The 26368-nt window shown below is 41.5% G+C and overlaps 2 protein-coding genes across 3 annotated transcripts in view; both read right to left on the reverse strand.

Annotated features, from left to right (window-relative positions):
* Positions 1–901: 901 nt before the first annotated feature.
* Positions 902–7710, reverse strand: LOC137432078 (endothelin-1). Its single transcript, XM_068123808.2, has 4 exons — positions 7575–7710; positions 3903–4068; positions 2574–2714; positions 902–2277 (listed from the first exon to the last, which is right to left on the reverse strand). The coding sequence occupies exons 1-4, from the start codon at positions 7633–7635 to the stop codon at positions 2127–2129; spliced, it is 519 nt and encodes a 172-aa protein (XP_067979909.1). The 5' UTR covers positions 7636–7710; the 3' UTR covers positions 902–2126.
* Positions 7711–15065: 7355 nt separating this feature from the next.
* LOC137432558 (CD109 antigen) overlaps positions 15066–26368 on the reverse strand; it is a 166083-nt gene continuing 154780 nt past the window's right edge. For both annotated transcript variants that reach the window (XM_078783356.1, XM_078783357.1), the window contains exons 26-34: positions 25569–25797; positions 25196–25364; positions 23114–23304; positions 22487–22642; positions 20135–20209; positions 19733–19872; positions 16855–16999; positions 16369–16471; positions 15066–15696 (exon numbers count right to left, since the gene is read on the reverse strand). In XM_078783356.1, coding sequence (XP_078639482.1) covers positions 15605–15696; positions 16369–16471; positions 16855–16999; positions 19733–19872; positions 20135–20209; positions 22487–22642; positions 23114–23304; positions 25196–25364; positions 25569–25797 — 1300 coding nt within the window. In that variant the 3' untranslated portion in view covers positions 15066–15604. The remainder of the gene's footprint in view (positions 15697–16368; positions 16472–16854; positions 17000–19732; positions 19873–20134; positions 20210–22486; positions 22643–23113; positions 23305–25195; positions 25365–25568; positions 25798–26368) is intronic.

The raw sequence follows: 26368 nt of genomic DNA on the forward strand, positions 1-26368 counted from the left end.
TCTCCTCAACATTAACATTGTGTGAAATAATGTTTTACCAACATGACATCAGAACCAACCTTTTAAATGTCAAAAACAAAGCCCGTTGTGACATACTTCCTGATTATACCCTCACCTGCCAGTGTGAAATAGTAGACTATCTGTACTATAAGAGATGTTTGTCTGTGTGTCGCCATTTTTCTCAGAGATGGCCAAACTGATCTTCGTTAACTTTTCAGAGGAAGTTCGTCATTGAGTGTCGGGGAGTGTTTTGGGCAAATAAAATGTTTTTTTTGAAAATTTTGGAAAAAAAAAAAAGATGATTTTTTTTTAAATCTCTCCTAATTTAATTTATTTATTTTATTAATATTTTGTAATTGATTTAAAATGATATCTATTTTAAGCCTAAGCCTTTGTAGCTATGTGAAAGGTAATATTAAATGATCCACAACCCCATTCCTTCGTGGGTGTAGGGAAGTGTTTTAGGCCCCCACAAAAATTTAAAAAAGAGTTAAAAACTTGATTTTTTCAAAATGCCAACAGGATTAGTTAGAATAGCACCGGGCAACGCCTGCTAGCAATGTATTCGATAAATTGATGGAATTTTTTTGTTTTCTTGACGTATTTGGAAAATCAAACCCTTGCTGACCCTTACAAGGCCTCAACTGCTTCCTTCATTTCATCTCTACAGGGAGTCCTGACTTAATCAGTCCTAAGGAAAAATAATAATCGATCAATTCCATGTCACTACTGCCAATGCTTATCGAGTGTGGAAGGCGATATTTTCATGTGATGGAGGCACAGTCAACACCAAGGGAACAAGGGACAAAGCAAGAATTGTAAAAAAAAAAGAAGAAAAAAAGGAAACATTCACTCTGGTGTATAAATAGGTTGCAATTTCAAAACAAAAATTGGATTTCAATTTGTAGTTAAAATATAATTTTTTATTGAATGCAACATATACAATTGTTACATATAATAAATTAGAACACTTGAGATTGTGCAGACTAGCCACAGAGTGGGGGATCAGTTTATTATTTATTAAGCAATAATGTTAATTCTTTTTCAGGTGACTAAATTTGAGTGAACAAAGTCAATAGAGCATAGAGGGTCCCATACATGTGGCCATACGAGCCTGAGATGCACCACAGGTTCTGTGAGAATTGGAGGAATATTTGATCAATCCACAACACATGTTGATTTATGGAGTAGTCAGTCACCTGACCTCCAAGAAAGTCCACAGGCAAGAGATTATCTCAACAGCAGCTAGCCAGAATTGAGTGCAGAACGATTCAACTGAAACCCCGGAAACAATCAATTGTGAACGGTCTCATCTTGACACATGTTTCGAACAAAATGATAGTCTGTAGAGAACAAATAAATACGAACTGATCCCGAACTTTGTGTGGCCACACTGTACATGAAAGGAAACATATAATGGGCATATATACTCGCTTAATCGCGTTCGCTGACAGACGCGCCAATACTGCAATGGCAAGAATGTACGGTGTGGGGGGTTTCTCTCCTTTTGTCGAGTGGCCGAGCGTTCGGCGTACGCAGTGCACCTACACCTATTAGGACAAACCACACGTCGCTCAACAGGTGCATTCCAATGACAATCTGGACTAGCATGCGCTTTGTCGAGCGCGTTACACTACGTAGCCTTTGGTATTTGGCTCGGCATTGGCATTGGTTTCAAACTGGGCCAGTTGGTTCTTGCGGCGGATGCTTGAAATGCTTGCCACTCGGAATGATGGATTCACTGACCGAATGCTGATGTATTTGAGTAAGCAGCCATGGTATTTCCTACACCGTTCGTGCAAATCCTTCACATTTTATACTCGATCCTTGACCTCAAGGTCTTCAGTGTTTTGTCTCAGTATCATTGCTTCCACTCCCAATCTGTTTTTGTGTTGTTACTAACACACGTGAACAAGGCTTCGTCTTGTCTATGAGCTGTGTCGCCAAGTGATTAGCTTTGGAGGTGTCGGACCTGGTATATCTAATCTCATAGAAATTCATCCACGCGTCTCATGCCAGGGTGTGTGTCCGAACGTCCATCAACTAGCGCAGCATCACCATGATCTCCGCATGCCAGAGCTTGGCCTGCAGGTCGTCGGGCTATGGCAGTAAGTTCGATGAGCAGGTCAACGCTGGCACAGCGTGCAAATCCCGGGTGGTCGTAGACCTAGGGTTACGAGTACTTTTACTGGCAATAAAGCCCTAAGTCTTCGCTGGTGAAGTAGGTTCATCAACCCTTTGGGAGCCACTCGTGACATCCGATGCATCTGCATTGTCCTGCAAGAACAAGATAACATGGAGGCAATCATTCACAAGTCTTTAGTTATTTTTTGATTCATTATCATTTTTTTGCATGTATTAGTTTTATAAATTATATACAGTCTTTCATTTTGTGGTACAGTTACATATATTGTCCAACAAAATCGAAAATGCTGCACATTGTTAACCAAAAACATACTTCATGTGTGATTTGAAGTGAAAATGATGGATTAACTCATTGTGTCCACCTTTGCAGTTGAGATATGTTTGTGCACAGACGATGCAAAGACACTTCAATATGCCTTGTGTCTTACCGTAGACCAGAAGGTGCAGAATTGTGGCAGAAGCTGAAACATTTGGATTCGCTGCTGCCAGCATGGCACAGGCACCTCATCTTTGGCAAAGATCTGCGCTCGCGCTGTTGTAAGTTTCCAACTCCATATGGGACCAACTTCCTGTGGTTGGGGTGGGTGGTGCATGGTATATGGATTGCTGACATTGTTTATGTTTGTTTTACATTTTGTCACTTATTCATTGGATACCTGTTTTCAACAGGTTATTTTTATAACCTCGCATGCTTTAGAATTCTGAAAATAGACTAGATGCAGTGTAAAGGTGTACCTGCCCATACTAGATGAAAGAGGTGACCCGCTCCCCCCCCCCCACCCCCCCCCTTTGGAAAATATGCTGTCACCATGACATCCCCAAATCCTAGATGCTTCTGTAAGTGTTACATGTGTTTTGCTTCCTAAGAGAGGGCCAAAGGAAGTACCCTCTACCTTTACTACCTGATAGGGATGATGCCCCAAGATTATTATTTTCTTTTTTTACAAGAATCTTTCATACGAGGCATCTCATAATAGTTGTGTTGTTGTGGAATTACTGTACGTTTGAAAAACTGTGAAAATGGTTTAATACCCATGCAGAAAAGGTAGGGTGACCCCTCCCACCCCAACCCTGGAAGAAAATATTGTCGCCATAATCCCACATTTGATACACTTTCGTAGAATATTACACTTCTCTCAAAGTCTCAAGGTTTCCAAGTGGACCTTACACACACACATATCCACGAATATTTTATATATTTTTAAATATTTTTATGTTTTCTGGTGTTAAGTAACCCAAAAATGAAAAAAAGTATTTACGTCATTGATAAAGAAGAATCACATCTATCCAAGAAGCCTCATGCAAACTATGGTAGTTTTGTCAAGGTGAGCTTGGACTTCACCATTAATATAGGTCGATGAAGTTTGCCAAGTTGAAGAGTGTGACCTACTCGTACAATCTGTCACTCCAAATTAAACTTGAGGATGAACTTCCTGTTATACAAAAAACTTTTGCGTGACAATCTTAGTCGATATAACACTGACGAGGCTGGTTTAAAGGCTCCTCAAGGAGCAGTTATACTATCCATCTATCGAACTATGTAATCCTGAACTGTGATGTCTGTCAAATAGCACGGAGCTATTGCAAAAGTTTCAACCTCACATGAAAGACCCCTTTTCACTCCACTGAATAAAAACTGAAAAATTGATATAGCTGGGAGATTGACAATGATGTACCATATTCCATTCCCCACTCGTGCAATGTGGGGACTGCAGGGGACAGGTCCATATATTGAAGCATGACTCTATAGAACTCACTCAGGAGAGTTGATCCAGATGATGTCCAGGTGACAGAAGTAGATGCATTCCTTGTCCAGCAGTGAAGCGCACGAACAGCGACGCACACGCCGTGGGGCTGCCGCCATGGATGGGCTCAGAGTTGGTCCAGTGGTCGTGACTTGCCATGTGGGTTCTAGTGGCCCAGCTGCGCATGCACAGCATGGAAACAAGTGTAAGCGGAGCTCATACATGAAGAGACACTACCAAAATGAACTACAGCTGCATTTACATGATCCTTCCAAAAGTCTTATTAAAAAAACTTTAAATGCAACAACAAAAAGAAGTTGAAAGTTACAAGAAGACTTCGATATATTGTAATGAAAATGACATGGGGGGGGGGGGCGGGGGGGGAGTTAATTATGCACAAGTTTTACCTTAATGAGAATTAGCATAAGTGTTTGTTATCCCCAATTAGCCTTTACCAGAATTGGATGCCTATTTCGTTTCCCTGTAATTCTCACCCTCATGTATGTCCCTTCTCCCCATTTTCCATCTGTGTTTATCTTAAATCACTTGCATTGTCATTTCTCAACAAGACACATATGCCACATGAACATGGCTGTCTCCACAGGTGCGAGTTCAAGTCTCTCTCTCTCATGGGTCTTACAAGTGGCTGTCACACGTGTGCTACAACAGCGCTGCGAGAATACATGTGCGCCAATCACACAGCAGGGAAAAGAAGGGGATGGCAGGCGACTGCCTATAAAAGGCAACGATGCCCGCACCCACAGAGTCATCCCGGGACAGCAGGGAGTTGCGCCTCACACACAGCCTGGGACCTACGGAGAACGAGCCGCATAGACATCGGCAGATGGGAGACAGCCTGGGATGCTCACCCATTAAGAGAGCCATGCAAAGCACAGACCAAACATGTGCTAGAGATACACAGCCAAACCGGGAGACCCTGCCAGCCACAGAGCCAGACAGGCCAGCGCAGTGGAAAGCAGAGAGTCTCACAAGAGCCGTGGAAACCACATGGCAACGGCAGTACAGGGAAGGTGTCTGAAGCTGTGCATGAACTTTGGTGTCTCCAAACGAGCCTCCACCACACCTCCATGTACTTCACAGGAAAGACTCACACAGACTTAAACTTTTGTCCATTCTCCCATGCATCATGTGTTCCCGACTGAGTCTGCTTGTGATATTAGTGCTAAGAATAGCTGGGAAATTGTTACCATCCTGTTAAGAGTGACATTCATGTTGTCTCTGCATTTTCATTTGCCGTTTTTGCTTGTTGTGTCCCATCACAATTATTTAATACATCTGTCACTTTTAAACTATTTTCTGTGTATTTCGAGCCACGATCTCATCCTCCGGAGTAATCGAATCCCCCATCAATCCATATGTCCGTGCTGAAACAGCTACATGATCAAATTGCTACAAACCTAACCACACCGCACTGTGGATTCGCTATGTGTGCGCAGAACGCCTCCGCTCGGTGTCCTGGGAGTACATCTCCGGCGCTCTTGCAATGCCCATTACAATTTCCAATAATTAGCTGAAGTTGTTGGAGAACTTTGTACTCTCACAACTGGCAGACCTGCAACGAGAGGTCATTCACCAACAGGAAGGAGCACCCTCACACTAGAGTCTGATGGTGTGTGATTTCCTCAATGATCATGGAATTGGACATTGTGGTCTGATTCTGTGGCCACAATGTTCACAAGACATAACCTCTCTAGATTTATTTTATGAAGTCAGACTGGTTCAGAGAAAATATACAAGATGGGTACGGGATTTCACGTGAACAAGTGCAATGTGCAAGGCACCACATTTTCGCTGGCATTGAGAGGCGGAAACAGGAAGCCTTCAGTGAAGGACACTCACTCGCCACTGGAGTTCAGCATCAGCACTCAGTTCCTGAAGCTTTACAATGAGGGGATTCTGTACCTTTTTCATTCGGCAAGGGACGGCAAGGCGCGAAGCCACAAACCAAACTTCCATATACATGAGGATGTGTCCTGAGCGGCTCAGTTGTAAACCAGAATCAGATGATGCGCGTACATGTATATATGCTCTTTCATGCACCCCAGCGAGCACACAGATGAATGTGCACAGAACTTAGGTCCACAGGCCATCTTCACTGTGCGCATATGTCAACAGCAGCTCCACATAGCCAGCTCCGCAGAGCCTATTATCCTCGTGGACATAGACACCGGTTATATGGTTTGAGCCCCCAATTCTATGGTTTCAGATTATGACGTTCTGGCCAAACAAGGCGAGGGGAATAGAGAAATCAGCATTTTGATTGGGAGTAGCCAACATCAAGGAGATGGAGGACCAAACGACAAAACGTTTTGAAGCGAAGCCACAAACAAAACTCTAAGATGCAGTCTCTCATGAGCTATGACCTACACACCTTTCTCTCGAGGGGTCTAACTAGGTTTGCCCCCTACATTGGTGCGTGTGGGCACCACGTCCACACCTAATCGTGAAATGTAGGAGCTGCTTGCTTACCATTGCACATCAGGACCTGGACAAGCTAAAAAGTTTGAAAATAAGGAAATGGAAAATGAGCATGGTGAGGAGAGCGGAGACAGGAGAGAACGGAAAAAGGAGCAAGATGGATGAATAGGATGAGGGTGATGAGGAAGAAAACTACTAGGCGGACCTGGCAGATCTGACACGTGGAATTGCCATTAAGCGGAAGTTTAATGACAAGCCGGAGAACAGCCAGCATCATCCGCACATCCTCAAGCAGCAATACAAGGAAAAGCTCCTCACGTCGCAGAATAGGATCCATGGCACACAGGTGGAACGCGATGTTGTGATGCAAAACCTGAGCTCTGTAGAGGATGCCATTTCAATTGCATTTTGCAACTTGTAACCGACTGACCCTCCCAAATGGGCGACGTGAGACCACAGAAGGTGAACTCCCAGGACGCCAAGCGGAAGTGTTCGGCGCATGCGTGGATAAATCAGTGGTGAAAATTGGAGAGGACATGGCACTTAAAGAGATGGTAACAATTCCCCGGATATTCTTTGCGCGAATCATCATAATCACAAAGCAGATTCAATTCAGGACACGAGATACACGAGATAATGGATCAAAGTGTACTGTGCGCACATTTGGTCTTTCCTGTGATCCGGAGACCACCAAAGTGGTGGCTCCGGACCCCTGCTCCGGTGGAGTCTCGCCATTGGCTGTGCCACTCGCTTTCTAGAGGTCCTGGCTGTGTCTGCGGCTGACTGATCCCTGTCTGTGTCCATAACGCTGCCCCCTCCTCTCTGTGCACTGAGGTAGCACACCTGTACCTGCGTGAGCCTCGAACGAAGCAGCGCACGAGGTCACGCCACGTTGAGGTGCGATGAAAGGACATCGGGGACGATTTAAGGATCTCGCGGATGGAAGATGGTGAGAAGAGACACACAGGTGACGAGGAAAGCGATTTAGACATTCGATTCTGGTCGATGCTAATCGGTGTTTAAAAACACTTAATACCCGACGCTCGTTAAGATATAACTTAAGAACAATTAACCCCGAAGTTATTTTCCTACAAATCAAAATGTATCTCGCTGGAAGTGTTTTTTTTTTTTTTTTGGGGTTTGCAACGGTCATGAAATATGATCGACAACTTATCTCCATAATCGAAGGACCACGATGTAAAAATGATTTCCGAGCAACAACCCGCCGGCGCACGTGCGTCTCACCTTGCGCAGGTGCGACGGGCGACGACGCGATAAGCAGGAGGCAGAGAGCGAAACGAGACATGATCGCCGGCAAAAAATGTCGATCTGAGACTCGCGTGCAACTTTTTTTTTGTCCTTCAGGAATGATCGTCCGGCGGAACCTGATTTGACTCTTTATATCTGCGCTGTTTTCGCGGGTGGGAATTTTTCCACGTCTCTCGAGACTGCGAATTACGAAAGGGGCGGAGCGTGTGTTTGGCGGGAGGGTGGACCGGGCACAGGTAGGCTGGGTGACCGAACACGAGCTCGCGCCTTTTATTTACATTTAAACGTACGTTCCGAACTCGCTCTCCCCGTCTCCACCTGTCGGGAGGATCGTGATTTTCAAAATCAGAACGGAACACGCGATGCGACTCTATCGCCACCTGCTGTGTCCGTCCGTAGGCCCTACACCTGCTTTATACCTGCTTTGCAAATTGGGCCGATAGGTGTCATTTCGTGGCCGAAGCGACACACATACACCTGGAGTAATAAAATCAGTGAAATGGAAGTACGTAAAAACGGTGTTTGTGATAACAATCGGGAGATTAATTGATGCACAATGACATGAAGTTCTGTCGATGTGAATCGTTCATTGTCGAAAGGTCGTACGAGTGACCGAACTTCCCACGCACGACATGTCGTAAGTTAGCGAGAAACGGCTTCATGTTTAATTCACACGGAATTTCACAAAACGAAGACCGTTAACTATATTAATGAGCGGTGGTTAACCGAGAGCGACATTCGGTAGAGCGCATACCTCCACCTGGCTGAACAGTTTATAGACTCGACGAGACGGATTTCTGAGAAATGTGAATGTTCGGTGCATTTTTGGGTAAAAGTTGGGAACCTCACTTTTTAACATAATTAGGGTATGCTGAATTCGATTAACCCGGTTCCCAACCCGAATTTTGAGTTTTTGACCTAATTTGCATAAACAAAATGGCCGCCAAATGGACATTTTTGGACAATTTATTTGAACAAGCATTTATACATCATGTATATACATGCAGCTCTTTTACTTTAACTTTACAACTTTTACCCCCAAATTCCCCTAGAAGCTTATCCATGGCCTTTTTCATGAATCCGTCTGGTCTATATTATGGTGGGCGACATATTGAAAGAGACATTCAAACTGATATTGAAATTGGACACTATCAAATGGGAAATGGTTTTAATAAGACAATGTTTCATACAACCATTTATTCTAAAATTAAGTATGCATGGCCATGAAGCACTAACATTCAGGAATGTCACACATGTTGTTTTGCCAAACGAAATCAAATTCATACAAGGGGTCTGATCATCACTCTGTTGCTGACAGGCACACATTGATGTGCAGCTCAACTCTGAATAGCGACATTTGCAGCGTCGAGTCTTGCATTGCTTCTGGCATGCACCACAAATCATCTCGAGGCAACTTTCTGGGATTGGACTCAGTGACATCAGAATAGGCTCTAGTCCTGAATCACCACGTTTCCATCCCATTTCCACAGGTGCAGGAAGGTCAGGTATGGCACAATGAGCATTTCTCCATACCATGGCTTGATAGTGTACTCGCATCAAATGGAAATGAAGAGCATCACTTGTCAGTGACATTGCTTCTGGTTTACCAGTCTTTGAGAACAACATACAGTGCATTGAGAAAGTATTCAGACCCCTTCACTTTATTCACATTTTGTTATGTTGCAGCCTTATGCTGAAATCGTTTAAATTCATTTTTTCCCTCATCAATCTACACTCAATACCGCAAAATGACAAAGAGAAAACTGGATTTTAGAAAGTTTTGCAAATTTATTAAAAAGAAAAAACTGAAATATCACATTGACAGAAGTATTCAGACCCTTGGCTGTGACTTTTGAAATTTAGCTCAGGTGCCTCCCATTTCTCTTGATCATCTTTGAGATGTTTCTGCACCTTGATTGGAGTCCACCTGTGGTAAATTCAATTGATTGCATATGATTTGGAAAGGCACACACCTGTCTATATCAGGTCTCACAGCTGACATTGCATATCAGAGCAAAAACCAAGCCATGAGGTCGAAGGAACTACCTGCAGAGCTCAGAGACAGGATTGTGTCGAGGCACAGATCTGGGGAAGCCTACAAAAAAAACTCTGCTGCATTGAAGGTTCCCAAGAGCACAGTGGCCTCCATTATTCTTAAATGGAAGAAGTTTGGAACAACCAGGACTCTTCCTCGAGCTGAAAGCACTGCCAAACTGAGAAATCGGGGGAGAAGGGCCTTGGTAAGAGAGGTGACCCAGAACCCGATGGTCACTCTGGCTGAGCTCCAGAGATCCTGTGTGGAGATGGGAGAAACTTCCAGAAGGACAACCATCACTGCAACACCCCACCGATCTGGGCTTTATGGCAGAGTGGCCACACGGAAGCCAAACAGTTTAATCTTGGTTTCATCAGATCACAGAATCTTGTTTCTCACAGTCTGAGAGTACTTTAGGTGCTTTTTTGCAAATTCCAAGCGGACTATCATGTGTCTTTCACTGAGGAGAGGCTTCCGTATGGCTGTGAGTTCACCAATGCCCAAGTTCTTCAGCAGTTTATTCAAAACTCCAAAACAACTCAAAATTCGGCTTGGGAACCGGGTTAATCGAATTCAGCATACCCTAATTATGTTAAAAAGTGAGGTTCCCAACTTTTACCCCAAAATGCACCGAGAAGCTTATGAATGGCCCTTTCTTCATAAATCCGTCTCGTCTATTATGTTTTGTATTCCACTGATAGACCGGATCCGGATTCTGACCTAAACCAAAATCCATTCGGCTTTTTATTGGCGCCCAACCAACGCATTCACCAAGTTTCGTTGGAATCCGTGTACAACTTTTTCAGAAATCCTGTTTACAAACAGACAGACAATGGTGAAAGAAAACATGACATCCATCCACCTCCAGCGGAGGAGGTAATGACGTCACTTGTTCGCTCTTCCATGCATCGTTCAGTATGACGGTGGACCTTAAAGATCCCACGGTTTCCTTCACGAAGAGTAGGCAAGCTATCGCCGGCATCCTGAAACAAATGACTAAATGCCCGCCTAAAATACCCTTCACTTGATCGTCAGTCCTGGCTCGCCGGTTCGTGAAAGTCTGGTCAAACACTTTCCTCGGCCAAGCCAAAAGAAAGTGGGAATGTTTGGGCCTGTAGTAGTAGTAGTTGTAGTTTATCGAAATTACATTTCCCGAAGGCGTTCAAACTCTTCACCATCTCTTGCCCCTTCATGTACGGTACGTTCAAAAAGTTCTCATCATCACATAATCAACATTCCATGACGCATCGGAAAAGTACAGCGAGGATATTTATTTTAAAAAAATAAATCATTTACATCCTTTATTCGTAATTAATGATAAATAAAACATGTTGGCGTTTATTGGATCATCGTGAAAATATCTCCTTTGTAGTTTGTGGAAAAGTACGAATCCAGGTGTTTACGAATACAGGTGTTCACTGATAAGAACGCAACAATCAGGGTCTTCAATCGTCAGTGTGTGTGTGTGTGTGTGTGTGTGTGTGCATATGTGTATGTGTGTGTGTGTGTGTGTGTGTGTGTGTGTGTGTGTGTGTGTGTGTGTGTGTGTGTCTGTTTGTCTGGGGAGTAGCATTTCTTTTTTTTACCATTTGAGCTTTTGTTGTCAGAGTTTCAACAAAGCATTATGATTATTAGCATGGATCGGCTCGCAACGCTCGCCTCACCACACGTCACTGCAGAGGCACGGGCTTGTTCAAACTGAGGATAATGAGCTGACTGAACTTGAGTTGCTGTATTGTCATGATTTACACCAATCATAATACAAACATTTATTTTGTACAAATTTATTTCTAATATTGGTCATATTATTTATTTGTAATCTAAAAAGGTCCGCGTCGTCTAAAGCTCGAAATGGCCAAGGGTCCAAGATGGTCTAATCTAATGGGGTTTTTTTTGTATGCAAAGTCGAGGTTCATGTAAGAGTTGATACATTAAACACAAAAACATGAACAGACACATTAAACATAATAAAGGGAGTGGGAGACAAGAGAGGGAGAGAGAGAGGGAAGCACACAAGTACAACAACAGTAGCGAACAGGAACATCGGGAGATCTGTGGAAGGGAGAGGGCTGGGGGGAGGGGTACATAGTACAAAGCAAATGAACACTACTAGGAATTTCAGGCAAGAAGTTGGAGATTGAAATAGGTGGATTTGGGTATTTTAATGGGTGTAGAAAAGATCAAGGTTTTGAATGGGGGAAGATAAGAGATGGTGGTGAACAGCTGTTTAAAAGACCTGGAGGGAGGAGTGGGATTGAAGGGAGTGAAGGAGTTTGTTCCAAAGGCGGGAGTAAAGAGGAGTGAAGGTGAGCAGAGAGTCTTGATTTTGGCAGTTTAACCATCAGAGGATTGCTGGCAGATCTTGTGCGACCTGTAGGAATATTTGCGGGACAGAGCCCAGAGAGAGCTGGGGGGGCAAGGCCAGAGAGGAGTCGGTAGAAGACGGAAAGACCACCAACCTGCCTGCGGTGAGTGAGTGAGAGGCCCTTGGAGTTAGCTTCATCGCGGGAGATTCCAATGATTCTGAATGCTTTGCTTTCAACAGCGTGAAGCTGAGCAAGGTGTGAGGCAGGAGCACCAGCCCATAGGGGAGAGCAGTATTCAATTGAGCTGCGGATGAAAGCTTTGTTTGTGGTAAGGAACTCAGAACTGCCCAGAAAGGACTTCGCACGACGGAGGATGCCCAGTCGGCGACTCGCTTTGGAGGCCAGCTTGGAAATGTGGTTTTCCCAATAAAGATCATGGCAGATAGTGAGACCCAAAAGCTTGAGTAACAGAACTTCTTGAAGAAGATTATTCAGAAAGTAGATGGAAATGTTGTCCAGATTGTCTTTTCGGAGAGACAACAAATCAATTTTCATCCAATTGACCTGAAATTTAAATTTACCATTTGAGGTTTGTCATCAAATTTTCAACAAAGCTTTCTCAAAGACAAATTAATAATTTGATCAAAAGGTCAAAGGTCAGTGTCACCTAAAATCATCAATTTTCATCCCATTGAGCTGAAATTTTAAGAAGATGAATATTGGGTCACAAATTTGGTTCAACAATCCAAAGTTAGAAGCCTATTGTTTTTGTTTTTTAATCAAAAGGTCAAAGGTCAAGGTTGCATAAAATCGTCAATTTCAATCTGATTGATTTGAAATTTGAGCAGGGTTTGCATATTGGATCACTGATGCATATTTATTTTGAGGTCAAAAGGTGAAGGTCGACAATAATCGTGATTTTTTCCTATTTCCTTTTAGCTGTTTTCGTCATGTTTAGCATACGAAACAAGCATTCTGAGTATTGTGCTGCAATACATGTCCTCTACCGGCAGTCTGTCGTCCGGAAAACTGTTGGGGAAATTACCAAAGTTCAAAGTGCCATAACTTTGTCAAAAATGATCGAAACGTCGTGAAGTTCGAACTTGATCTGTAACTTATCATGAGGAAACCATGTGCCAAGTTTGAAATCATTAGCATTAAGATTTTAGAAAAAAAGTCCGGAAAACTGTTCTTTGCGTGACGGACTGACAGACTGACAGACAGACAGAGGGAGGGACGGAGTCCAAACCTATAGTCCCCTCCGGTGTACACCGGTAGGTGACTAATAAGAAGTCTGAACACAAAGCGGACTCAGACGGACTTTTGAATTTCAGATGCTTTCTGTAGTTGTACATTGTTTTGGACAACCTACACCTTTTTCACACACCATATACACTATAATAATTACTCCCATTGGAGAGCAATTCTAATCTTGTTCCTCAGCAATCACCTGTTCATCTCCCGACTTCTCTGTGAAGTGTTAAGTCACGAACTTACTGATCACCCTTTGCACATGTTTCACACATTTCAACAGTGAAACGTTTGTCTTGCATATGTAATAATATACTATTTAAAGTTGTTTTTTGCACGAGTCGTATTAAGGGCTTGAAGGGTATCATTTGAACACATTAGATAATGGAGCTGCATGCGGTGCACAGATGAGTCGGTGTACACTGAAACCACCATTCTAACATTCAAAAGGAAAGAAGAACTCGTCGCTTTGCGGAAAAAATTCCGCAGATCACGCTAATAATCATAATGCTTTGTTGAAACTCTGACGACAAAAGCTCAAATGGTTAAAAAAAGAAAAAAAGAAATGCTACTGCCCAGACAGACAGACACGGACACACACACACACACACACACACACACACACACACACACACACACACACGATTGAAGACCCTGATTGTTGCGTTCTTATCAGGGAACACCTGTATTCGTAAACACCTGGATTCGTACTTTTCAACAAACTATAAAGGAGATATTTTCACAATGATCCAATAAACGCCAATTCAGTTCACCCAGAATGGCCCCGCGGCCCGCATGTCTGCGCTATGTCTTAACAATTTGTCCTCCCGACGACCTAAGAGATCTTCGCGATGGTTCGGGCCGACACACACACACACACACACACACACACACTCTTGAAAGGGCAGCACAGCGCCCTGTAAATAGGAGGCCTAAAGTAAATGCCATGTCTGGCCGAGCCCATAGACCATGGTGTTCACTCAACGTCGCCCCGTGTGAGTTTGGCCTTTCGATGACGCGTCACGCGCTCTTTTGGTCAATGGTCATGCATTCCCCTCTTGCCATTCCTCTTATAATCATTTATCTTCCGAGCAATGGTGATATCTATTTATAATTCCTGTGAATTCACATTCTCTTTCTTCTTTTCTCTCCTCGGATCCCAAAAGCAAATATCGAGTGCACATTCTCCACCTTGTGTTTCACCGTTGCTGTATCTACAGCAGCTATAAAAAGAGCGGGGGCACCGCCGTGCTCCGTCCCTGCGTGCATCAACCACCGTTTGACCCTTTTATTCGTGTACTCGAGCATATTTACAATGGATCATCGATTACCTTTGAAGTTGTACATTTTGCATTGAAAAAGGGCATCGATTGTTCTTGGAATCATCAATTTAAAAGGTATTATCTCGAAGAAATGGCAAGTTATAATAATTACTTTTAGCCTATTCCTATCTAACCATGTACAAGTATTTCTCCACATTATAAGGATAATGATGATAATTCTACCTAGAAAGCATCTGAAAATCAAAGCCCGTCCGCCTTCCGTATGCTCAAAATAACGAAAAAAATACTTTGTCTACGAAAGCATAAAGAGCTGTCTTGGCAATCATTTGATACACTTGTGAAGTCCAAAATATCTGGCAATCTGGAACCTTCTAGTGTGTTCTGCCACCAATTTGAAGAGTCGGTATAATTGTCACGTGATTTCAATAACCACGGTGAGATTCTTGAAGACCAGTTGGAGACAAATCCTTGGATTAGTTCATTAATATAAAGTTAAATTAGTTTACTCCCCAACATATATTTTTGCTTCTTTGGCTGATGCTTTTAAGCTTGAATTGGAAAGGAAGCAGCAATTCAAACACACAATACAATGTTGGAACTTCATTTATAAGGTTTAATGAAACGACAGCATTGTTCAGTTGTGAGACATCAGAACAATATGTAAATTCATGCTGGTATATTATGGAGATATAACAAAATGGTCTTCAGTGCAAATGAATTAAAAAGCAAACCTGATGATATTTGAACTGTTTTGCCTTCATAAAGATTTATTGCTGCATTTAACCCTTTTCCATGCCACGATTGATACAGATGGTTACATGGATACAGATGGTTATATATATATTGATACAGATGGTTATATATATATTGATACAGATGGTTTTATTTGACAAAAAACGTGGTGATCCTTTCATAGGCATTTGAAAGAAAACCTCCATTCATAATAAAGTTACATATTGCATGTTTTTAATAACGGAAAATGAGTTTACTTTTGTCATACTGAACAATGTACATTTATTATTCATCTGCCGTCTTCATGCGAAACAAATTATAGGATGATGAACAAGACAAACACATTGAAAGGAAAACAAAAGTTGTTTAAGAAGATAAGAAAAACTTTTCCCATTTTGTTTAACTGCAGCCGACGCAGTTTGACTGGCAAAAGTCACAAACCGATTGATCAGCCATCGCCATGGACTTGTATGTTGTCTCGGTCCGTTGTGCTGAAACACAAATCATCGATTGGTTTGAAACTACATTTTATTTTTGGATGCCTGTTTTATTACAAAACTTCGTTTATCATGCGATTGGAATTTCCAACCAAAAAAAACTCATGGAATGGTTCTTAATAAAACAATTGTTTTCATGCAGCAATGCAATTTTCTCGAGTATCTCTCCTGTTTATTAATTTTAAACTAACTTTTCAGCAAAACTTATCCCTCATGACAAGTAAACATGTGGTCATTTTGATTCATTTTTACGCACCCTTTACTTTTTTCATATTAATTTTTGGAAATGTTACCAAATAAACCCTTGGCCCATGATGTAGGAAACACAGCAGGTTCGAATCGCATATTAATATATACCATGTCGTTTGCCCATTGACCTAGTAATTCGTGAAAATGTACACTGATGTCTCCTAATTTCTTCACCCGGCATATGATATATGTACAAGTTTCACAATGAGTTATCCACAATGAGTTTTTAAAAACCTCCATCAAGTAAGAGAGCTATACGAACAATTCTTGGCCTGACAAGTAATACACAGGTGCACTTTCATTCATTGATTTCTTCATCAGGATAAAGTTATCTCACAATTCAATTATCACAAAATGGTTATGAAATACAAAATAGAAACTTTGATGCTGCATGCGCAGCTCCATTGAAGTACTTACTGGGTTGATAATAGTCATATATTATGACCGTTGCATCTTTAGTGTTGCCCACGGAATTAATTCTCTCTGCTGGGATAGTCACACATGTTGTGTTTTTCACGACCTACAAGGAACAAGTTTTAAAAAAAATAGATTATCAGGGATGTCATATAACCATATTGCTTTCAACAGAGATCTCGGTGGTTGACTTAAATGTCCAGCCAGCCCGTAAAGTCCTGGATGTTTTGATAGGTCAATGATACTGATGCTTAAACGAAAACGTTTCGTGGAAAAATCATACATGCTGGCAAATGATGAAAATTAATGGACAGGTTGAATTTTCCGAAAGGTGATATAAAGGTAATATGATTCATATCAGAAGTACCAAAGATGAGGTCAACATTTCAAAACGAGGTACACTACAGTGTAATACAGTTCGAGAAAGAGAAGCTACTTCAATATGAAGAAGAATGAATTAGCACCATGTAAATACTCAAAAAAACTCACCTCTTCAAAATAAAGGCTAACTTTGTTGTTCTCGACCTCCACACGCTTCACACTATCTGGCTTCAGAAAATCATTGCTTGCAGAGAATCCACTCAACATGTTGACTTCCAACATCACCATTCCACTATTGGTTTTATCTTTTCGACTGTACACAAAACAGGAAATGGGCAAGTCTACATCAGGCCTATTACTTCAACCCATTTCTCCAAGCTTCCAATCTACTTATTCCACACCTGCGTCAACCATCACCTAAAGACGTGATTGCTCATCACAGACTTATGTTGCCCCACCCCTCTTAAAGATTAATCAAGATCTGAAAAACACAATCGCCAATATAATTACTGATTATGAATGCTACCTTCCTTTTCGTCCAAAACCAACTGAACATGTTGGTATTGTTTTCTTAACATTTTTACTCGGATGGATTTTTCGTTTTTTCTCAAGTGATATGCAATTCATCACATACTGGTAAATTCTGTAAATCGCACAGTTGGTTTTTGTGTTAAAAGTGAAGGCTCATGTAAAAGCGAGATGAAAGAGGATAAGAAGGTAATGTACTGGCAGTGGAGCACAGTTAAACACAATAAGCAAGGGAATGAATGAACATGGAATGAGGAGAGAGAAGGGGGAATGAAACACTGCAAACTACAAGTAAGAGGGTTGGTAAGGTTAGTGGAGGTAGAAAAGATTGCGGGTAGAGATGGAAGATGGCAAGAGTTGGTGGTGCACCACCAAACTTGAAACCCTGGAGGGAAGAGTGGAATTTATCTGTCTCCAGAAGGCTGTTTCCAAAAGAAATAGGGGCAATACCTCTGGGCACTCACCTGGTGGAATAAATCAGTATACTACACGGCCTAAAGGTACTTTAAACAGTATCACAGTATTTTAAACCAATTTCAATGGTAGCAAGAAGACAAGGCAGCATGTGCAATCATACTAACGTAATCATAAAACTTTAAACAAACAAAAAATTACCTATTTGGGGGTTGGGGGCGGTGGAGGGGGGCGGAAACCCCCAGTAGACCCCTCAGGGCCCAGTTTTTTTTAAATGCCGTGAACAAACTTTGGTACACCACTGGTGGTGAAGGATGTGGTAAAGTTTCATTGGAATTGTGTGTGTAGTTTCCTAGAAGAAAGCAAATACCTATTTTGGCGTAGACCCCTCGTGGTCCGATTTTCTTTTTAATGCCGTGAACAAACTTTGGTATATCATGGGTCTTGAAGGTTGTGGACAAGTTTTATCAGAATTGCGTGTGTAGTTTCAGAGGAAAAAGCAGATTCCTATTTTGGGGGGTTAAAGCTGGATCCACTTTGACCCCCTGTAGTCCCCCTTAAGCCCCGATTTTTTTTTAATGCAGTAAACAAACGTTAGTAACAACATACCAAATATCAATATTGTGCCAAGAACGATGTTCCAGGTGAGCTAAAAAGACAAACGAGCATTCATAGAATACTTTACCCCTCAGTCTTGAGAAAAAGAACATTGGTGGGGCCTCTGAGTCGGAAATTTGATTGATCGAGATGTATAATGCCGTAATATTTTGTCCAAGTCCTGCTGAATGAAATGTTTTTGAAAGTGCAAAGAAGGGCATTTGTGTTCTATCGTGTTTATGTATACTAGGGCATGCCCGTACTATATATATGCCCGTACTATATATCTATCTAAAATTATATCCCCCCCCCTCTATTTACATGAAATGGTTTGGTCCATTCGCAACGCCAAAGCGAACGGCGAACGGCTTGCGAGTACAGTGACAATCCCCCCCCTCTATTTACATGAATGGTTTGGTCCATTCGCAACGACCACAGAACCCCCCCCTCTATTTACATGCAATGGTTTGGTCCAAAGCGAACGGCTTCCGGAGTTTGGTAAAGAAATCGCCATCGCGTGCACAAACGCGCAGGAAAGCGAATGAATCGCAAATTCGTTTTTATTAGTTTTAAAACATCGTTTAACGCCAACATAGCGCCAACATAGTTTGCAAACGTGAAATAAATGAATACGCTCTCAAATGTGCCATCCGAGGCAGAGTGTGTCCGCCACGTTCGGCACACGCGATCGTTCGCTGCTCTCTGATTGGTTGAATCGTTTTTTGGACATAGCTCGGTAAGTAATTGTCCGATTAATATGAAACCTTGAAAAGGCACATCCTCGGGTCCCCAGCAATATACCTGGCAAGTTAAAAGTATATCGGACCCGTGGTTGTCGAGAAACAGCGGTCACAGACAAACGTACAAACGTACAAACGTACAGACAGAGATTACTGGAATTATAGATAGATAATAAAATAGAAATAAAATAAATATTTTAAAGGTTACAGAAAAAAAATTCTGAAGTTTATCAGTGTAGATGGATGCAGCGTCTTTTACACCACCTTATGTAACCCATTACATTAGTTATTCATGCCTGTTGTTTGTGTCCTTTATGTCATCCTCAAAATAGCAAGTTTCCTGTTTGGAATGATTTCAAATTTTGTTTGATTGCCAGCAGACAGACCAAAACAAAAAAACGAACAACAGTTGAGGTGTGCTGAACATCTGCATTTTGGGAGTTTAACCACAAGGGGTTACTAGAACAAGGTGTGGGTCCTGGAGGAGCAGGTTAAAAAAAATTTTTTTTTTGTTGATATGGGGAATTCAGTTACTCTTTGAAAGAGTTACTCTTTACTGTGATAAGTTACTCTTAAAAAATGAAACAATTTTGAAGAGGATGCTGTTCAACTGGTGGAAAATTCTCAAATTTATTAAATCACCCGTGTAATTGTCTAGTTTTATGAAGTTAATTATCCAACCCTTCGTTGTCCAATTATGTAAAGTTGAAGAAAGTGAGATCTGTCCAAACTCCATTGTAACAAAAACTTCACAAACTTGTAATTACCTTGTACAGACTTTCACAGCAATGTGGTTATTGTCTTCACCGTCATCAATTATATTTGCGCTGAGATCAAACACCTCATTCTGTGCAGAATCATCAATCTTGGTTTTCTTTGCAGGATCCACATTGTACAGCACATTAAGCTGGAAGTAATCACAAAAAAATCCCAATTAAACTTCCATTCACATAAATATTTTGAGCGCAAAAGCTTCAGAACTGTGCAATTGCAGGATCCACATTGTACAGCACATTAAGCTGGAAGTAATCACAAAAAAATCCCAATTAAACTTCCATTCACATAAATATTTTGAGCGCAAAAGCTTCAGAACTGTGCAATAATTTTGAAAGAGAGAGAGTGAGAAACAGAGATATGGTGTATCTTATCTTTATACTGTACCTACATACCTGAACCAAAGCACTGCCCTTTCCCTTTGCTTCCACCGATACAGTAAGATCTTTGCTATTTTTTGAAACTGCAATCTGCAAAATATTTAAAACAAACACAACATTTGTTTAGTCAAAAGTACTTTAATTTATTTGCCTCTAAAACTGAAGATTTATGAAAACATCTCCAAGGGCAATGGGGAAGTGGAGGGAGAGGCGAAGGCTGTGGTGATGAAGTCATCACAAATGATCACCCCCATCCACAATACTAAAAAAACGACCATAAAGGAGAGAAGGCAAGCAATTTCAGGGGCATTCAGAGGGACTACCATCTATGGTTTTGACATTACATTCAATGTGACAGTGATGCTAGGCCCAAATTTGCCTCCACGTACTCACATCTCGACAAGAGAGCTCGTTTTCAGAATTCACATTAGTAATAAACATACTTTTGCCAATGACATTTCACTTGTTATTTTTATGAATAATGTCCTTAATTCCAACAAAGAACTGAATACCGCCCTATGTTGAGGGAAAAAAGGAAAAGTGTTGTGTGTGAGTGCCTTTTTTACATCACAGAATTTCCACATTGGGAGCTTCCGGGTTTATCTTACCTTGATGTAATAGTGGTACTGCTTTTGATACTAAAACAAGTTTGCACCATTGCTGCAGTTATTGCATATCACTGTTTTAAAGTTTGAATACACTTATCTCTGGCAAATTTTAGGAAACAACAAGCTTACTCGGCTAGGCCTGAGGCTTTGGTATATTATCATAAACATTCCATATAAACTATCAGAATTCAGGCATCTCAGGATTGTCGTTTCTGCTGTTGTAAAGAACAAGAGTAATTTTTCCTTCCAGCAATAAATAAACAAGAAGACGTCATGCGGAGCACGATGCTTGCAAAATCCGCCCCCCACCCCCAAGAAAAAAAAATTCCATTGATACAGCAAATTGTCCATTTCATCAAGATTAAAATTGACAATCTTGATCAAAGCTCGGGTCAATAGGTAGAAAAGTGACGATTTTTCAGATGAAAAATTCTGATTTTGAAAGGTTGACCTTGATTTGACCTTTGACCATTTGACGAAAAAAAATTAGTTAGTTTCCCTATTTAGTAACTCAATGTGCAAATGCTGTTCAATTTTCAAGTCAATCAGATGAAAATTGAGGATTTTAAAAACTTGGCCTATGTTGACCTCAAAAATAGTTGGTGGTTGAATTCAGTGACCATATATGTAAATCCTCTTGGAAGTTCAAGTCAATCAAATGAAAATTGGTGATTTTAGAAATTTGGCCGATGTTGACCTTTTGGCCTAGGTTTATCTAAAATATAATACTTGGTTGAATTCAGTGACCAGATATGCAAGTCCTCTTCAAATTTCAAGTCAATTAGATGAAAATAGCAGATTTTAGAAATTTGGCCGATGTTGACCTTTTGGCCTATGTTGACCTTTTGGCCTATGTTGACCTTTTGGCTTATGTTGACCTCAAAAATAGTTGGTGGTTGAATTCAGTGATCAGATATGCAAGTCCTCTTCAAATTTCAAGTCAATCAAATGAAAATTGGTGATTTTAGAAATTTGGCCAATGTTGACCTTTTGGCCTATGTTGACCTTTTGGCCTATGTTGACCTCAAATATACTTGGGGGTTGAATTCAGTGACCAGATATGCAAGTCCTCTTCAAATTTCAAGTCAATCGGATGAAAATTGAGGATTTTATAAATTTGTCAAAGTTGGTGACCTTTGGCCTATGTTGACCTTTTGACCTTTTGATCCCAAAACAATAGGCTTCTCAATTGGGACGACCTATACAACTTGGTGAAAATTCGTGACGATCGGTTTAGAATTGTGACCTGGAGGTCGGTGACAGACAAACAGACAGACAGACAGAATCACAAACGCAACCGACCAATATACTTGAAAAATCTTCGATTTTGCAAGTAATAAAAAATACCATCATCTTAAAGGACAAACAAAGATTCAACCAACATGAGCAAGCCTCATCCAAAATGAAGCCTTATCAATATGTCCATTCCAAGCAACAGTATCCAAGCAATGTTATTGATTTCCCGATGACCTGTCTGCAAGACCCACAGTGATCCGGGTTCTTTCAACACCTCTTCCGAATCAACGGAAGACAGCAAGTTGTTTCAAATGGAAAGAAAGGTCATGAAAAGGTCATACCCGAGTTCACGACAAAAACGGCGATCCCTCTCTTCCACACTATGATTGGCCTGTGTATATTGACATTGATACTATTGTGCAGGTTTCTGAGCAGTATTGCTCCAATGTTATCCTTGCATAATAACAATAAGACAGTGACTGCACAAAGCCTACAATGTCAACAATAAACAAGTCATGTACACCTCAGACTTTTGCAGGACAAGTGAATTGTTTTGGTCAATGGAAAAAGTTGCGGGTGCACTCATGCTCGGTGTGTTGATAGAGACGTCAAGATGTCCACGCCCTGCAGTCAGTTGGGCTGCAAACTCTGCCATGGCTTCGAGGGCAACCACGGTGTCCTAAAATGAGACAATCGACCGATGACAGAATTACAAGAATGCAACGAAATGTAACGTAAATGTAAGAATGCATGAATTCAATATATACAAGAATGAAATCTTTGTTGAGTAAACTCGATGTTGAAGTTGTAATAAACATCAGACAATTCCAGATACACTGCTGTCATTAGGCCAAAACAATGTTTTGAAATACATTGCAGAAAACATGGCGTCGATCAATTAAAATGCCAATTTTTTGGAAGTTGTGTTAGGGGATATAAAAAATATATATAATTTTAAGTAATTTTTTTAAATCTCAGAACATAATTAAATGGTAGCCATTATCAATATAACGGCCAAAATTCCCAAATAATATTTTTCACACTTCCTCTTCGTCCTTCATGGTCACCTTCTCCTTTCTTTCTTCAAGATATACTTTTTTTTTCTCGCATTTCACCAGTAAAGTTTAAAAAGGTTGTTGTTGGCCTTAACCTGAGTGGAGACAAAGCCTCCAAGATGGTTCCGCTGTTGCCCGAGCCATCTCATTATGGTCACACCCTCAGCTACACGACCAAGCTTGAGATGGGCCAGCAAAGCATACGCTGCAGTCTCGACCCCAGATGCAGTTGGTTGCCAGTGCCATTGTTTCTCCACACTTGCGCTTTTCCAAAACATTTTTCCACCTTCAAAACATATGGTGGCGAGAAAACAAAAATAGACCTTTATTTGCCACATGGATCTAATTGATCTTGAATTCATATTAGTTATACTAGCAACGGTACCCGCCCTACGGGCAGTGCTTCAATTGGCAGGCCCAAATGAAAAGGTAAAACACCAGAAATTAAAGGCTTTTTTATTTTAAACGATTCATATAAACATCCGTTAAATCATATCACACGCAAATCATCAAAATCTAAACAGTATCTTACTATAATTCACCAAATGTCCCACAGTGATCGATACACTATGATCGCGATGATCGTGATCGTGAATCGTGATCCATAAATCGTGTTCACAATCGCTATGTCGTATGTACTCCCGATACGGTACTCCCGATACGTATGTTTCCTTCAGTTGAAATGGGTTAGAATTCTCTCAAGCAGGGATTCAACCCGTGTCCTTATAAAAGGTCTTTGTCCGAGGTCACCGAGTTCGATCGGTGCAGCCATGCAGCAATCGGTGCAGCCGTTTGTGCGGCACCCGGGAAAACAACATCGTCACAATGAAAACATCGTCACAATGAACGTTATGCGATCGCGAATGTTATGCGGGAGTCCAAACCTGAGAATGCTGGAGACAAAAGCTGAAATTGGGAAAACTAAATAGCTTATTTTACTCCTGGAGATCCCAGGATTATCCACCCAAAATATCGTTGGGATCGGTTCAGCAGTTTTTACGGTACCTTCGAACGGACAGACAGACAGACAGACGGACGGACATTTGGTGAATTATAGTAAGATTTGCGACATGTTTGTTATTACAATGTGGGCAGCTTTCCCTCAATTATAAACCATTAGGGAATTTGGATAGCCTACTGTTTGTGAAAGATAAGGTGCCAACGTGAGGCGTTGGCCTCATAATACCTAAATGAGTACAAGCAAATATGGGACAATCTGGATTGGCCTGTTTAGCGTTCCCATCTGAACCAATAGTTCATGATTCTTGGAACCCCTTCTTGCTCTTCCATACGTCTTGCTCTTGGAGAAAAAAACCCCCAATTCAAATGGTATTTATCCATTGTCTCCCAGTATCCATGTAAACAAAGTACATTGATGTCTACTCGTGTTTTTTTTCCTTCTTGTGGTATGTCCAAGTGGGGGAATAAAAAAGACAAGATAAAAGGTGATGATAGAACCTTCAGGTCTTGTACCTATCCACTCGGCCTTGGGAGTTTTCAGTATGGGGAGCTGCAATCTAGCAGCTTTTTATGCAAGTTAAGAATGTTCTCAAAGTCTATCATTCTTTTAGAAGCATTGTGAGCCATTTTACATACCAATCCTTGTCTGGCACACATGATATACTTCATGGTTTCCGCTGAAGATGGCTATTTTTAGTGGTTTCAGCTTATGCGCACCGAGCATTCTGTGGTGGATTACGTCATTTTTAAAATCGCCTATTATTGGGAACCAGCAGATATATCTGTCGAAGATGGGTGTTGAGATACAGTAGCATTTGATATGGTGGGAGATCCAGAGACGAACAACAAAACAACAATCCTGTGCCAAATGAAGTAAATGGAGACAACAGCAACAATAATGGCGTGACGGATCGACCTCTAAACAGAATACCGTAAAGTCCTCCGACATGGCAACTGCTTTGACAAATGTTTACTTTGACAGAGCTGAAAAAAATAAAAGTTGGAAATAAATTAAGTTGCCAGTGGCATAATTGTAGCATACTAGCAAAGAACACGTCCTTCAGGTCATGAGAATTCCACCACCTTTATGACATATATGGGATATTTTATTTTGACTTTTAATACTCACTTCAAATCATTTTGACTCTTGTTTGAAGATAATCTGCTTATGCATCACTCATTACCCCCTCAACAGAGGAACAATGACTCAGACTCACCCTCATGAGTGGCGAGAGAGTTGAGTTTGTCCAGTGCAGAGTTCGCCTTGCTGCTCTTTCCAAGAATCAGAGCATATGTGATGAGGGCAAGAACTCGGCTGTCCTCGATACCCTTTTCAAACTCTCGTTCCAAGTAGTCAATGGTCGTTGAAATGTTGGAGGCTGCGACCTGGGCAGCAGAATAACCACCATCAAAAGCCGACATGCTCAGATCGACCATTTCTGTTGCATTCAATGTATTGTAAAACGCATCATGGAAAATACGTTTTGAAAATATTTGGCCAAAACAAACCGATGATACATCTTCACCATTTTGAATTGAACTTAGCTAGTAATGGATAGACAAGGGAGACTGAACAACATGTCAGCTCACCTCTAGCTTTGGGCTAGACATTAGGCTGGTGACAACATAGGCTGTTAGGGCTACTGAGCCTGAGGAGGCCCCAAGCATGGAGGAGTCGAGCAAGCGGCCCAGTTCCTGATAATCTCCATCTGGGGTCTTTTGGGACTGCAGCCAGTTCAAGGTCTTTTTCATTAAGTTTTTGTCAATATACATGTATGCTTGTGCTTGTGCAAAACACTTGAGCACAAATGCTGAGAGCCTGGAGGAATAAAAAAAGACAAGAGAAAAGGTGATTATGGAGGAGTCTTATCACAGAAGCCCAGTACAGTCATCCAGGTTACGACCCTTTATACCATCCCTGTGAGGTAATAACAGAGCAAGTCATTTGCCTTGCCATCTTAGTTGGGAGTTTGGTGGGTTTTTTTTTGGTTTTTGTTTTTGTTTTTGTATACTGAATCGAGGCTCGTGAAAGAGCTGACATTTACTTCACAAACAAATCAACCAGACAAACAAAATATATAAAAAGAGGGAGCGGAAGACAAGAGAATGGGAAGCACACAAACACTTGAGAGCACACAACATTTAAGAGCAGGGAGATGTGTGGGAGGGAGAGGGCTTGGGGGGAGGAGGCATGGGAAGGGGGGGGGGAGGGGGTGGGAGAAGTATAAAACACAAGGACACCAAGGACTTCCAGGACAGAAGTTGGTATTTCAAAAAGAGGAATTGGGGTGAAATTATCGGGGATAGAAAAGATCAAGGTTTTGGATGGGGGAAGATAAGAGATGGTGGTGAACAGCTGTTTTAAAGACCTGGAGGGAGGAGTGGGATTG

The sequence above is a fragment of the Myxine glutinosa genome, chromosome 8, assembly GCF_964187855.1.
Source record: "Myxine glutinosa chromosome 8, kmMyxGlut1.1, whole genome shotgun sequence".
NCBI lineage: Eukaryota > Metazoa > Chordata > Myxini > Myxiniformes > Myxinidae > Myxine > Myxine glutinosa.